The sequence below is a fragment of the Anolis sagrei genome, chromosome 6, assembly GCF_037176765.1.
Source record: "Anolis sagrei isolate rAnoSag1 chromosome 6, rAnoSag1.mat, whole genome shotgun sequence".
Lineage (NCBI taxonomy): Eukaryota > Metazoa > Chordata > Lepidosauria > Squamata > Dactyloidae > Anolis > Anolis sagrei.
Genome location: NC_090026.1, coordinates 106,375,894 through 106,391,640, shown reverse-complemented (window position 1 = coordinate 106,391,640; position 15,747 = coordinate 106,375,894). Strand labels below are relative to the sequence as shown.

General features: G+C 36.7%; 1 protein-coding gene across 2 annotated transcripts in view; it reads right to left on the bottom strand.

Moving 5' to 3' along the window:
• Positions 1-1,072: 1,072 nt before the first annotated feature.
• SLC39A12 (solute carrier family 39 member 12) overlaps positions 1,073-15,747 on the bottom strand; it is a 42,150-nt gene continuing 27,475 nt past the window's right edge. For both annotated transcript variants that reach the window (XM_060783351.2, XM_067470325.1), the window contains 4 exons: positions 13,591-13,642; positions 7,346-7,504; positions 6,333-6,520; positions 1,073-2,633 (listed from right to left, as the gene is read on the bottom strand). In XM_060783351.2, the coding sequence (XP_060639334.2) occupies positions 2,505-2,633; positions 6,333-6,520; positions 7,346-7,504; positions 13,591-13,642 (528 nt within the window). In that variant the 3' untranslated portion in view covers positions 1,073-2,504. The remainder of the gene's footprint in view (positions 2,634-6,332; positions 6,521-7,345; positions 7,505-13,590; positions 13,643-15,747) is intronic.

Genomic DNA, 15,747 nt, shown 5'->3' with positions numbered 1-15,747 from the left:
CATGGAGGCTATAGTTGGAGGTGAATATTATCCCTCTTACCACAAGTATTACCATGTATTCATTTCAATATTATGACTAATGTTTTGTGCCCATTTAATCATGTGATCTTTTACTTGATCTTCTTCCGTGCGTTTTTTAAAATAATACTTTATAGATATCAGCAATCAGCTTGTCTTTTCTTTTCAGTTGTAGATCTAATCCTGTATCTGTTTCTTGAATACCCACTTTTTGATCCTTTTGCCATCTCCAATGGATTTGAAAATATTGGAACCAGGACATCAAGTGCTTTGGAGTTTCAATAAGGATTTTAATAGTTTCTTATTATTGCCTGTTTTCAGTAAGTTTTTGTATGTCAGCCAGGATGTATATTTCCATTGTAATTTGTGGAATGCTTCCTGCAGTGATGCCCAATTTGAGATTTTTGAAAATAATTTTGAACTACAGTTCCCAGGTTCCAAAGCATTGAGTCATGGCAGATCAAGAGGTGTCAAACTGCATTAATTCTTCAGTGTAATATACCCCAAGACCCACTGTGGTGAAGAAAGATTGAGATCATCTCTTAGTATTATAAGAAAGATGTTTTCCATTGACCTTAAATAACCTGTATATACAATCATACTATGGCACAGGCCCGTAGCCAGGATTTCATTTCGGGGGGGGGGGGGGGGGCTGAATTTTTTTCGGGGGGGGGGGTTTCGGGGGAGCTGAGTCTGAGTGAAAGAGAGTCTACCCTAGCAAACCTTTTGTATCATTACCCCAATACCCCCATGCATATGGGATATATTGAGTATGGTGATCAGGTCACGATATGAATAAACATAACAGTTTAAATAATGCACCAGTAAGGACTTCTTGCGAACCACCATGAGAATTTCAGGGGGGCGGGCTGAAGCCCCTCAAGCCCCCCCCCCCCCGGCTACATGCCTGCTACGGTGTATCTATTATTCGAAATTACAAATATATTTTGCATTCATTTAATTTGGCTTACAGCCAGTTTTGACCTGCGTCCTGGAACTGGTTGTACACTGGAGATCATGGAATGAATGATGCTTCATTCTGTTTTGACAGGTATTTTATTTCTTTGCATTAGTTAATAGCATAGCAATTTCACAGAGATAGAAGATATTTTTGTAGCTTTTATTTAAGACAAAAAGTTTCAAACATTGTGTAAAGGCCAGTACAGATATGTTACTGTTTCACAAATTGCAGGATTGCTAAAAGTATGGCTATTTTCACACTTCAACAGCTAATTTGCTTTCTGGATGCATAATGTTCTCTAATGACATGGTCTGCTGCCAAAGATCCTATTTGATACAGTTAAAACGAACCACAGATCAAAACTAGATATTTCAATATTCCATTAGGGTTTTTTGTTTGTTTTTTTGTAGTGGTGCCAGTTTTAATATGTATGATAATACATTTTTACTTGCTTAAAAAAAAGGAAAAATTCTCATTTAGAATATTTGTTGATTTTATTTTTGTTTTATTTCACATACATACACACACACAGCATTATTAGCTTTGCATGCTTGTTCTAGTTTATAAAATATATATCTTTCTTGTGCTAACAGCGCTCCATGCAGTCATGTTGGCCACATGACCTTTGATATGGATAACGCCGGCTCTTCGGCTTAGAAATGGAGATGAGCACCAACCCCCAGAGTCAGACACGACTAGACTTGGTGTCAAGGGAAAACCTTTACCTTTACCTTGTGCTAAAATCCAGGTTTTAGTCTAATCTACAGTAGATGCTCTATAAAAGAATTAGATTCTGTTTGATCATGGAAGGTCAGAAGGGCCAACATTGGCCAGTACTTGGGTGATAGACTACCAATACATCCAGATACTACAGACTTTATTTCAAGGGAAGGAACTGGCAAAACAATCTCGGAGCATTCTTTGTCTGAGAAAATACTATTAAATTCACAGGGCTGCTATAAATCCGCAGTCAATTTAAAGTACATACAAAACAATATCTGCAATCATGCCATGAGAACTTGGAAAAATCAACACTTATACAAGATTAAATTCAGTCACATTGTCTGCTCTGACTGACTACATTTGGGCCGTTGGCTTCAAAACTGCCACTGAAGTAAACAACAGTGTGCGCTTCAATTGAAATGGTTGCTCTGCAATCACAATATCAAATCTCAGAGCAACCGTTTCAACTGAAAATAGAATTTTTAATTAAGAATAGTTTAATAATAATTGAGAAGTTGATGTGAGGAAAATGAACCTAGGAATGTTGTTAAAATGACACAAAGTATTTGAAATCATTCCATGCAATAGAAGTTTTGTAGTTTTTAAATCTAATTTATGAAACAAATACATCTGCAGTTAAATAATTAGACAGTATATTTCTGATACAAAAAATATCAGCCATTTTTAAATATATAATATCTAGCCCACAGTTCACTTGAAAGTTATCTTGTAGAAACCCATAGGAATGAAAGGAATACAAGCGGAACAGGAGGCTACTCTTTGTGGACTGCTGGCAGGAGATTTATATCTTAATCTTGGGTTCATATATAGCTAGAAGTAAGAGGCAAAGCCAACCTAATAGTAATCCAAGGTTCTGCAGGAGAAACATCAACCAGGGGCGCTGTGTTTGAATGTGAGTCATTTCTGGGAGCTAAAAAAAGAATAAGACATGAGTATGAGAGCCAAATATATTACTCTCTGGGAAAAAAGTCTTATGGGAAACATGACAAACTTCATTAGCAAAGACTTTTAAATCTGCCATTTCTAAATATATGATACTAATCTTTAGCATGCTTCAGACATAAAATGACAAATTCAGTTCTGGGATCTTACACTTGCACTCTAAAACATTACTAGAAGTTTATGTTCACAGAAAAACACAGAAATAGGTATTATTCTCAGAAAAGAGCATCTGATGATTGGAGTCCTCTCTCCTTCTGGGAATAACTCCATTTGAATAGCTTGTGCCAACATTATAATTGTGTTCAGTGGATTACTGGTGACCACGACGAAGTAGTTCAGATAGCTTGGAAACTTTACTTTTCTGGAGTAAAGTCCTGCAGTCACATGACAAGTGGCCATGCTATTTGAGGAATTCTGGGAGTTGTAGCCTCAGCTCTCTTATTAAAAGAAATAGGGGCCAAGATCTGATAGGACTGTCACTATACATGTCTGCCATCATAGTTACACTGAAGGTATGAAGGGTTAAAGCCACCTCCTTTCCTGAAGGCTCCCAAGTATAGTTTTGCCCCAACAAATAATTGGTCACAGGGGTATGCCCAGGTGCCATCCAGTTGGATGCATCTAAATTTGAATCTGATGCCCCATCTACACTGCCCTATAAAATCCAGATTATCTGCTTTGAACTGGTTTATATGGCAGTGTAGACTCAAATAATCAAGTTCAAAGCAGATAGTGTGTATTATCTGCTTTGATAATCTGGATTATATGGCAGTCTAGAAGAGGCCTGAAAAAATGTGGTTAAAACACATTGGCTTGAAAAGATGGTAAAAAAAATAAGGGCTGAGTGTATAGCATAGCAGTCATCTCCCCCCAATAAATTAGATTATAATCACTGGTAAAGAATGAATCTGTGAAGTAACTAAACTGTGCAGGAAATTAGCAAATTCCCAGTACCATCACTTGCAATTATTACCTTTAATTTCACATGTCATGCTGAAACTATGGGGGTGAAGGTAGGAGAGATTTGATGGGCACGTTCTCATCGCATATTTAGAAATTGGAACAAATTTAGAGAAGAAGCAGGTGCTGGATATCAACAGAAACATCTTAACTGCTTGAAAAGCTGCTTCAAAAATGTGTTTAACATGTACCCTTCAGCATTTCACAGGTGAAATTCAGAAAATGTGACCAACATTAGAGTGTGGTAAAAAAAAAAGATTACTGTAATGAGAACAGATAAGCTAAGAGAGGCTAAAGAAGTTTGCATTTGCCTGAGTCTGCCCCTCTTCTCTTACCCAATGGGTTAAACTGCATGCACGCAAACTGAGTACAGTTTAAACTGAGGCTCCTTCTACATAGCTGTATAAAATCCACATTATCTGCTTTGACCAAAACATAGAATAACAAGCAATAACCAACAAATTTAAAGAAGTAAAGATAATCCATCTAACAAATAACTTAACTTTAGCCGTTTCCTTTAAGTTCTTCTACACCCCATATAAACTTGTGGAAGGATCTTTAACATTACTCAAAGTTTGAATCACCATCAGCAGAATCACTCCATGTAAAACTAGGCATTATGTAAGTAGTTATTTGTTATATGGATTATCTTTACTTCTTTAAATTTGCTGGTAATTGCTTGTTATTCTATGTTTTGTTTTAGACATGATCCTGGACTGAAGACCAACAGGTCACAGGTTCAAATCTGGGGAGAGCGCAGATGAGCTCCCTCTGTCAGCTCTAGCTCCCCATGCGGGGACATGAGAGAAGCCTCCCACAAGGATGGTAAAGCATCAAAACCATTTGGGCGTCCCTTGGGCAACGTCCTTCAGACGGCCAAGTCTCTCACACCTGAAGCAACTTTCAGTTTCTCAAGTCACTCCTGACACGAAAAAAATGATATTGCCAAAGTGCAACTGGCTTCTAGGGAGAGTTCAGGCTTGATTTGCTCTATTTATCTTTTCAGCTGTCCATGGTACCCATAAAAACTCTTCTCCAGCCTTATATTTCAAACTAGCTTTACCCGCCACGCGTTGCTGTGGCCAACCTTCTCTCCCTCTTTCTCTCCTTCTTTCATTCCTTCCTTCATTTCCTTTTCTTCTTTCCTTTCTTCCTTCTCTACCTGTTTACTACTGTGTTTATCAACTCCTGAAGAAGGGGATTTTGTCCCCGAAACAGGGTATATAAAATTACCCGGGCACCCCTGTAGGATTTTTCCGTACAAAGATTTTCCTTGAGAGCTGTGCTCCATCATCATTTGGATATTACTGTTATATGAACTCTCTTGTTATCTTTGGACTCAATGTGTTCTTACCTTGTTTAAAAAGAGACTCTATTGTATGTGTTTCTCTGAAATCTGCATACATTGAGATCTTACAACTGTATGTCTGAGAGTGGTTGCTCCTTTTCATTTTACTTTATATACTGTATTGTAAGTGTTATGTCTGAGAGTGGTTGCTCCTGTTTATTTCACTTTATGTGAATATACTGAAGTATGTACTGAATATTATATACTTTATGCATCTTGAGTGTTATTATTTTTTCTTTACATAGATTTTTTTTTGTGTATTTTGTAAACAAATGGAGCTACGGACACACAGATGGCTAAATGGAAACACAATTGAAAAGCAATTCCCATGAGAACTCTCTGCAACCATTCCTTTGTTCTAATGTTTATGAAATTAAGCAGATCTTGAATTTATACAGTGGGCACCAGCATGGGAGGCAAGTGACCCCAAAGGGGTCCATAAGGGAAAAAGTAATGGCAGCAGAAGCATAAAGAGAGATCACAAGAAATCTGCTTCTGTGCACATTCAGATATCCGCATCAGTGCTTGTGAGGCCCAGCGAATCTCGGAGAGTCATTTTTTTTTTATAAAAAAAGTAAACTTTTATTGGATATCCCCCATTAATCTTGCGGATATCTAAAATTTGCTACAAATGAACATGTCAGGACAATAGGGGAGCATTTACTGGAAATGACAGCTCTTGCACTTGACTGGAAGATTTTTTTGCCCCACTTATTTGTCCTGAATTATGAGGCTGTCTGGTAGTGCCCAAAGTAAGATGAGAACAAAGGGGAGTGGGGGTGGGGAAGTGGGAGACAAAATAAACTGGAAGATTTTAAAAGCATCTGAAAAAGTGGGATGGTAGCTAGTGGCCTCAAACTAGCAGCCTGACTAGCAGTCCAAAGTAGATAATGTGTATTATATATGGCAGTGTAGAAGAGGCATGAGCTACTATTTCCCTCAGTTTTTTGTTTATTTAGTTTCTGGTATGTACCTATTTGACCAGTGGTAGTTTGGTTTAGAAATGCAATGCTATATTAGGTTGCATGGCTGTTTTGGCTGCAAAATAAAATGGGTGTCATGAAGTATGCTTTTAAAACAACTTTACTATTTGGCTCTAAAGTAACTTTAATATTTGGCTCTCAATGAATGGAGATGATCACCAGCCTTTTTTGGTGTATTAATCATGTTATGCATTTTGGTAGTGGGTGTAGGCAGAAAAGAAGTGATTATCTGACAGTGTTCAATTGTCATGTTAATGACAACCCTCTCTGCCACTTAACATATTGATTGCAATCTGGTATTTTATAATCAACTTTTATCATCTGAAAAAAGTCATTTAAAGGACTAAAGGGCAATAAAAGAGGCTGCATTACTTACCATTTCCACTAATGACAAATACAAAAACATCCCAGCAGTGACAGTAAATATCCAGTTTTGAATGCGAGGATCTGTTGATATTGAAAGGCCAATATAAAGTCCAATGAAAGCAGTCAGGGCACTTATGAAGTTCATTAAAATGGCAATCTTTGAAGAAAGGCCCATACTTAAGAGAACAGCAAAATCTCCTGGGGAGAGAGAGGAAAGAGAAGCATAAAATATTTATTGGTCGATAAAGCAGTGGTACTGTTTTGCAATAGCAGCCAATCTAGATAATATTTTCTGTATTTAAAAAAATCATGCAATGCTTCCATATGTGACAACATAATCAAATTTCAGTTTTTTCTCAGCGTGTAGGCATGTCAAAGTATTTCATTTGTGTTTATTTGTTATTAACCAAATATTCTGCCATTCCTTCAAAAACAGCTAATAACAAACTTCAAAGAAAACAGAAAAAAACATTTAAATTTTTTAAGTAGATTGAAAACGGAACTAGAACACATTCAAGCAATTAGTAAACCACAACAATAAACTCAAGAACCTTGGAAGCAATTTCTCTAATTGCCCTGTATACACTTAGCTTAGTCCTGCGTCCTAGTCTTGGGGTATTTATGCAGAAAATCTGGATATTTAGCAAGTTTATATACCTGAAGGATCACATTAAGTGGGCTATAGATGTATATGTTTTCATTTCAATAGGGTTATTTTCCTTTGTTTCATGTCCACACAAAATCAAAGTACCTATCACCCACAGAGAATGGGTCTAGGCTCTCCAGCATGACTCTATGGTATTTTTGTCATAAGACATTCATTTTCATAGGGTTTGCTATTCTCCATGTTTTCCTGTTTCCACATTAATTTCAGAAACAAATAATAATGATAATAATATATTTTTTTTCTTATTCACCTCTCCTTGTTGCTTAAGGTGGGTTACAGGGGTCATACTGTATTATGTCTTTCAGGAAGGAAAGAACCTAGTTGTGCTGACAATAGAAAGATTTGACTTCACTTACCCATCTCATGGGGAATTTCATGACACAATATGGCAATGGTTGTGGTTGCACCCATTTCCGTTGATGATGAAAATGCGGCACCTATTACCAGGCCATCAGCAAAATTGTGAAGACTGTCGCCAACCAGAATCATAATGGCTAACAAACTAATCCCTTGGCCTAAAAGAATAAAATTCAGAGTAAGTTTAATAATATGTACAATATAACCCAGAAGTCATTTATATATCAATTTTGTTTTCTTGCTATTTTTAAAATCATGTCTTTCTATCTAGGTTTTGTCCAGGGTGACTCACCACTATAAAATACAACCTCAAACCAAAATGCAAAATTAATGCTAAAACTATGACCATTACACAATTAGCTAGTTACCGCCATTTATCTTTTAGGTTTCAGTTCACTTGTATAGAATACACCATGGGCCTATGGTTTTGGTTTTAAGATGCTTCTACTATAGATCAAAAATATGCAAACCAATACTTGTTTTATTTTTTAAAAGCTTCCTTTTAAAAAGTGCATTAACTGCAAAGAACTCAATTGTTCCCTTCAGGGGTAGCTCTTCAGATGCTGTTGGACTGCAACTTCCATTTGCTGATCCTGTATGAGACAATAGGTGTGCAAATAGAAATTCCTAGAGAAGTGCTCTCCTAGATCAAGAAAATTAAGTATTTTGAAAAATTCATTGTTCTCCACTTTCATTGGGTTCCTCAGTCAGTAGAAATTTTCAAATTTACTTAATAACTTCATCACACACAGTAAAATCAGCGTTTCTACACATTTAAGAAATGGCAACCCACAGTACCCTTCACACAACACAAGCTTTAACTGTGAGGTTGAGGTATTTTGCTGTTTCTAAGGTGTTGGTTTTTCCAGTTATTCCTAAGCCGGTTGGCAATTGACTTATTTTTAAATTACCCACATAGAGGTAGTCAAAATGGCCAATTTCCCTGTGTGATGTTAATACCTGTTACCTGCTTTTGTTGCCCACTTGCAACCCTAAAACAATGACACTGTGTGTGGGAGGAGTTGAAATGCCCATTTCCCCAGATCACCAATGCAGAAGCTTGGGGAAAGATCAGAGTTAATTTAAAACCATTTCTTACAATTGTTAATGCAAACAACAACAACAACAACAACAACAACAACAACAACACACTTTATTTATATCCTGCCCTATCTCCTCTCTGGGACTCAGGGCAGCTTACAATAAGGAAAGGCAAATATTCAATGGCATACAATACAATAAATTAAGCAATACAATTAAATAATATAAAACTGTCAATCATATTAATCAATCACATAAAAGACCAATAAAAACATATTGAACAGCATCAATAAGAACAGAATTAAAATCCAATGCAAGGGCTCTGGGAAAGATTAGGGTTAATTTAAAATCACTTTCTATGATCCGAGGTGATGTTTTTTTTTTTTTTTTAAAGAGAAATAATCAAAGTCCTGGAGGGACAAATGGGAGGAAATCTCAGTGCAAACGACCCTAGGGGAAGTGCCGCCTTAAGAAAGGTGTTTCTCTTTCAGTGGAAGGATCTTGAGTGCAAACAATCCCATGGAAAGTGCCACCTTAAGAAAGATGCCTTAAACCTGCTTCAATTGAAGGGTCTTGAAGGTACAGGATCCCAGGGAAAGTGCCGCTTTAGGAAAGCTTCTTAAACTCTGCTTTAGTGAAAAGGTCTTGAGTGCAAACGATCCAATGGGAAGTGCCAACTTAAGAAAAATGCCTTAAGTCTGCTGCAGTGGAAGGGTCTTGAAGGCAGTGCTGCCTTAAAGGATGCCTGTGTTAAAAAGTGAGCTGGTCTCCTTAAATTGTGAGGGGTCATTGCATGCCCATGTGATGGGAATTAAGCAGATGCTTGAGTCAGAAACGCTACCCTTTCTCCCGCTTTCCCTCATTTTCGTCAGCTCCTTGTGATTAAGTTCTCAGGAAAAATGATGAAGAAGCTCAGGCTACATGAGAGCATATGAGATAATATTAATGTTCTAACAAGTCATGGAGTGTTCCTGTTATGTTACTGCAGGAATGCCTCCCCCTGGGCCACTGTTTTAGAACGACAGTGAAGATATTTTTTCTGCCATAAACTGAAAATTTCTAAACGATTATAAAGGGAAACACTGCAAATAATAATAATAAAAACACTGTAATCAGAAAGTTCCTCTTATTTGCCTGGGAACACTTGGAGCTAAATAATATTGGCAGGCATACTAGATTTCTTTGCCAACTTAGAAAACTAAACCTAGATGTCCTCAGCTCAAACAGCTCTTTAAAGATATATTACAGAGTACAAGAAAGAAAACACAAAAATGTGCAAAAGAAAATTCATTTTAGCTCAGCTCAAACCTTAACAAGTAAAACACAATGCTGTTTTCTAAGTTTATATATACAACGTTTAGACGAAAGGACAGAACAGAATGCCCTCATACTTTATACTTGGCAAGCAGGAGGGGTTTTGCACACTGCAGCAAGTGCAGGCTAGATGGAAAGCAGGGAAATTATTTACTTTGATTCAAGGATACTGGCTAAAGACAGACCACATGGAAGCAGACAAAAATAACTGCAGTCATTAGGCAGGACTGCAATATTAATCATAAGCTATTAACCTCAGACCACTCTGTTCCAATGTGGAGTTTTGCTCATAGTGCAAACTATAAGTAGCCATTTGGTGTAGATCAGGGTTAGACAAAACGTGGCCCTCTTAACATTGCAGGATTGCATCTCCTAGCATTCCTCATCAGTGAGTATGCTGGTGGCTAAGACTAATGGTAAATATTAACAATGGTGAATAGTAGGAAATTAAAAACAGAAGAAATGGCTAATAGTATATCAGTGGTTACTAATCAAGATATTATATGTCAACCCTGCTAATAGTGGTATGCAAGGAGAATGCAAGACAGAAAGTTCAATTGTACTCATCTTATACTGGAGGAATCATTGTATTACAGCTTTATGTCTTTGCCAATTGGGTAATGCAAATATGAACTCTTTTGGGTTGACCTTCCAGAATGGATGCAATTTGGGGCTGGATCTACACTGGATTATATAATCTGGGTTATATAGCAGTGTAGAAGGGGCCTGGGTTTACAGTTCTAATACCTACAGAATGGAGTATAAGTCCTTGTGCCACAACAAATGGGAGGGAAAGATGAAGCTAATTAAATGCATAAATATATATTGTACCAAATATATACTGTATTTCTCTGATTCTAAGGTACTAATTTCAGTACCATCAGTTATTTATTTACTTACTTACATTATTTCTATCCCGCCCATATCAGCCCGGAGGCGACTCAGGGTGGTATACACAGTCGACACAATTCGATGCCGTAAAAATACATACATTAATAAAGCAAAAACATTAAAGTGCATTTAAACATAAAGACAGTGCATAATAACAATTTAAAAAGAACTATGTCCTCTCGTTCAATCCAATGGGAAAAAAGCTCTGTTTATATATAGAAAAAAGCACTTGCAATTCTAAGATGCTTCCCATTTTTACAGATGTTTATATGGGGAAAAGTGAGTCTTAGAATTGAAAAACTACAGTATTATATTAAAATATGAATTAACAATTTGCGCAAACCCCTGTAGAGTCTTTGCAAGCTGTAGCAAACAAATGAAGCCTGGCAAATCATAGCAAGCTGTTGCTTTATTAGCTGAGTTGAAGATTTGCACACAGTTGTTTTCTCTTGCCATGAATTGAGTACAACTACTGGAGGGAAAAGAAAAAGGGAGATGATAAATGTAACGTTAAACAAGATAGAAGCAACATGACCTGATATTTTGTACCTTAAGGGCCTGGAAAACCTGAATTGATCTTATTTATTAAAGCAGGAAAAATGTGCACAAGCTGATTCTATATCCATCAATAAAGTGTAGCTTATGGCAAAGCCCTTCTCATGTAAAATTCAATCACATTTGAAAATAATAAAGGGATTTCAGAAAACCTTCAACAAACAATTTACATAATGCAGAGATGCATTTTTGCAAACATTACATTCGCACCACAATTCATAAATTGTTCTTGAAACTATAGAGTAGGGGATTGGGTCATATCTATCATTTGTAAACTAGTAGTTTTTTCTATTCTGGTTGTACCCAAGGGGCAGGGAAAATAAATTGCTTCTTTCTTTTTCACTTTTATGTAGAAAGATTATGAGAAAAAAGAAACAAAGAGAATATATTTTATATAATTATCCCAAATAAAAAGCACAATTAGATTGGAACAAATGATTATACCATGCTTTTATTATTATTATTAGGATGTGATGACTGAACACCATGGAAACATTCAGAGATGGATTAAGATAATAGCGTGGAAACTAGGACTGAAGAAAAGAGACAGTTACGCCTCAAAGTGGAAACTAAGTCTATTATATTGTATTAAGAAATTTGCAGAAGATTCCAGCCAAAATATGTAGAGGTCATGTTGTAAAATTATCTGATTGAAAGTTTGTTAACAAGACTAAGATAATGAACTTCACTGATATTGGTGTTCATCTGGTCTCAGCTGCCATATATTAATTTTATTAAAAGTGTTTGTATGATAAAGAGAGCCAATATAATGTAGTGGGTTTGAGAGTTGGATTATGATTCTGGTTTCAATCCCTGCTCAGACAAAGAAACTCACTGGATGACCTTAGCCAAGTGCTATTCTCTCAGCCTCAGAGGGATGCAATGGCAAATCTGCTCTGAACACATTCTTCCAAGGGAACTCATGTGCATGTGTGTACATGCCCCATTAAATAAGCAAGATAATTCAGTAATATGAAATTTATTTATTTATTTATTTATTTCGGGTACTTTTACCCCGCCCTTCTCAACCCCCGAGGGGGGACTCAGGATGGCTTACAAAAAAGGCACGAGATGCTCTATAGCTGAATCGCTATATAGCTATAGCCATAGAGCTATAGCTATAGCCATAGAGCTATAGCTATAGCTCTATAGCTGAAAATAGCCATAAAGATGACATGAGGAATGATGCATACAATAACATGGATCAATATAGGTTATTGTAAAAACAGATGAAAAGTAAACATTATTCTTTTAACATTGCTTTAAGTTGCAATATGTGGTACTGTTCCTTTCCTAGAAGTGGATTCAGTTGATAACAGTACTTTTACATAAGTATATATAGCTTGTGTTCTAAGAATGCAAAATGAAGTCCCTAGAATATACATTCAACTTTGCTTAAATCATATAATGATTTTATTCCTTAACCCTTGAACTCTGTGTAATAAGAATTCTGGAAAGTAACCCATTTAATAAATCAACCTGACTAGAATAACTTTTGTTTCCTAGGTAGAGGTACCAAGTTAGACAGTTTTTTAAAGGCTAGTTGTATATCAACCATTCAAGGTGAACAGCAAAGAATAGTGATCTCTCTATCCCAAGACCTAATATTTGTTCAGGCACTACATAAAACTCTGCTGCTGGATCTGAGTCACCTCCCATGCACATAACTTATTCATCTGTTTCATTTGTTTTAATTTCCCCAAGTCCCATCTGCTGGGTTAAGAAACTAGCATGGAGAAAATTCAGTAAGATGACCATTGAAATATGTGGGGCTTACCCAAGACATATTGTTGCCTGAAGCACAGCAGGAAATGGCATCATTATCCACAATGTCAAGGTACGTAATATCACATGTCAAACCAACTTAATTATTTTGGTTCTAGAATTTCATTTTTTGTCTCTGGCAGTAAAAAATACAAAACTATGACTTTATTTCTCATTTGCTGCATTTACATAATCCCTCTAAATCTGCTGTGTAAAGCAAACATCTCATTCTGACTAAAGGTAAGGCGAGTATTGAGAATAGGGCTTCAAATCCTTGGGTTATCGGCTGATTTCATGGTTGCATTTAATATCACACATATTTATGCATAAATGAAACCATGATAAAGTTTAAGCAAACTTTTAAAAATCTGGAAATTACTTTGATAGTAATTCTGAAGGTTTTGCTGTGACTATATACTCAGAAGTTGTTTGTATAACACTTGGAAAACAGATGCCATACCAAAGGCAGTATGATGTGTCTCATGCTCAGATGGGTGGTTTGGTAGAAATAAATATTTAAGGAAAGGCTTGCTTATATAATTATGTCAGGCGGAACTGCAGGGGAAGATGTAGTACTGTACAGAGAGAACACTAATTCATATTTATACTGACAAGCCTATTTTAAATTATGCATTGATTATTTGGAATTTAGTTTCCTTTCTCTTTTTTTAATACTTACGTTCCCTACTGACTGCCTTCTTGTTTGGAGAACCAGAATCTTCTGGACTGGGCTAATTGGATTGAAAAAATAAATTGTTATGGTGAGAATTTTCCAAATCCTTCAACTTGACAACAATTCACACTTGCATATTATTTGTTTTAAAAGAGGAAAACAAAGATAATTTACAGGTTCCAATCCTGTGGGTGTTATAAACCTGTGTAAGTTTATTTAGACATGCAATTGTATGCTTTTGGCAATTGTGGAACAAATGTGTTCAGTTCTTGGCTGTAGAAGTGCAGTTCCACAAGGGTAGGCATTTCACATGAACTAAAAGTTACTATAAGTTCCAACTGAAGTAGCTCCATTGAATTAAATGGATGTACCTATGTGTTTGTTCATTATTCCACAATTAATTTGGTGGATTTAGTGTAGCTGAAACTAACCAAATTGATTCCAGAACGTGGTTGTATATCTCAATGTATCACTTTATTCACTGGGATTGTAGAAACAGGCACTGCATTCCCTTTGCATGATATAATAATAAAAAAACATGTTGACAGATACAGAATTTGATAAGCAAGGACATTATGTAACAAACAGGCACTATCATGTTGTTTTTCTGGGCAAGATTTATTCAGAGATTTGCTATAGTCTTCCTTAGGCTAAGAGAAGAGATCCAACATGGTGTAGTGTTGGATAAAGCTCTGGAGATCAGATTTCAAGCTTCCACTGAGCCATGGAAGCCCACTGGGTGACCTTGAATAAGTGACCCTTTCTTAGCCTCAACCAGGCATGTAGCCGGGGGTGGGGGGCTTGAGGGGCTTCAGCCCCCCCCCCCCCAAATTCTCATGGTGGTTCGCGAAAAGGCCTTACTGGTGCATTATTTAAACTGTTATGTTTATTCATATCATGATCTGATCACCATACTCAATATATCCCATATGCATGGGGGTATTGGGGTAATGATACAAAAGGTTTGCTAGGCTAGACCCTCTTTCACTCAGACTCACCCCCCCCCCGAAACTCAGCCCCCCTGAACCCCCCTGAAAAAAATTCAGCCCCCCCCCCCCCCCGAAACGAAATCCTGGCTACGGGCCTGGCCTCAACCATTAAAGCCTGGCGATGGGGTCACCTTAGAGTTGTCATACATCACAAGCAATTTGAAAGCAAACAACAATAACAAAGTTGAGAGAGAGTGACTTGCTCAAGGCCATCCAACAGGTTTCCATGGTTTAGTGGGAATACAAACCTTGGTCTTAAGTCCAACAAAGGAAAATTCTATAGCACACTAGCTCTGTAAGTTGTACTGTGCAAGCACAATAAAGGATCTTGGACATAAATAGATTGTTGTCACTCCTGATTTGCTACATTAGTGTGAAGGGAGATTTCTGGTAAGTTAAGTACTTACGTAAAATGAGGTAGTAGGACTCTGTAGGCCACCTTGTTTGACCTCTCTAAGAAATCTAGAGCAAGTGACACATATTTTCTAGTCTCTGTTACCCTAGAAACTAAATTTTACTACCAAAACCTCTGCTGCTCCTATGGATATTTAATTTTGCTATCTATCAATAATTATAGGGTTTGTCCTAGTAAGCATAGCAAAGATCTTAACTAATCTGCTTATGTGCAATTTAAGAACGGGTTTAATCATAATAAGAGAAACACAATAATAGGAGATGAAAAAAATGAGATTTATTTAGAACTGTGAAAAGATAATGACCATGTAATTAAAAATGACTTTTGAAACTAAAGACGGGAGATGAATCTGTATAGTAATTCAAAAAAGCAGGCTTCAAAATTTGAGCATAATCAAAAATGTCACAAAATATTTCAAAACCAAGTTGGGCATATTGAGATAAAGAGATAAAGAGGACTGGCTTTGTGCTGGGTCCATAATAGGTGCAAGTTGCTTTCCTTGCCCTTTCCTTTCCCCCAAGCTGTGTTCACATTCTTTTCCTGCATGTATATTTCTTTTCCTATCTGTATTTGTACAGATGTAGACATTTTAAGACAATTTACACTCCCAGTGTAATCCCTCACATAAACAGATTTTCTCCTCTTTTTTAGTTCTTCCCAAGAATGTTCCCTATATGCATTATTGCATACCAGGAAGTTTTAACCTTGACTTATCCATGAATCATAGAAAAATACATACAATATTATCTCCCAAATCTA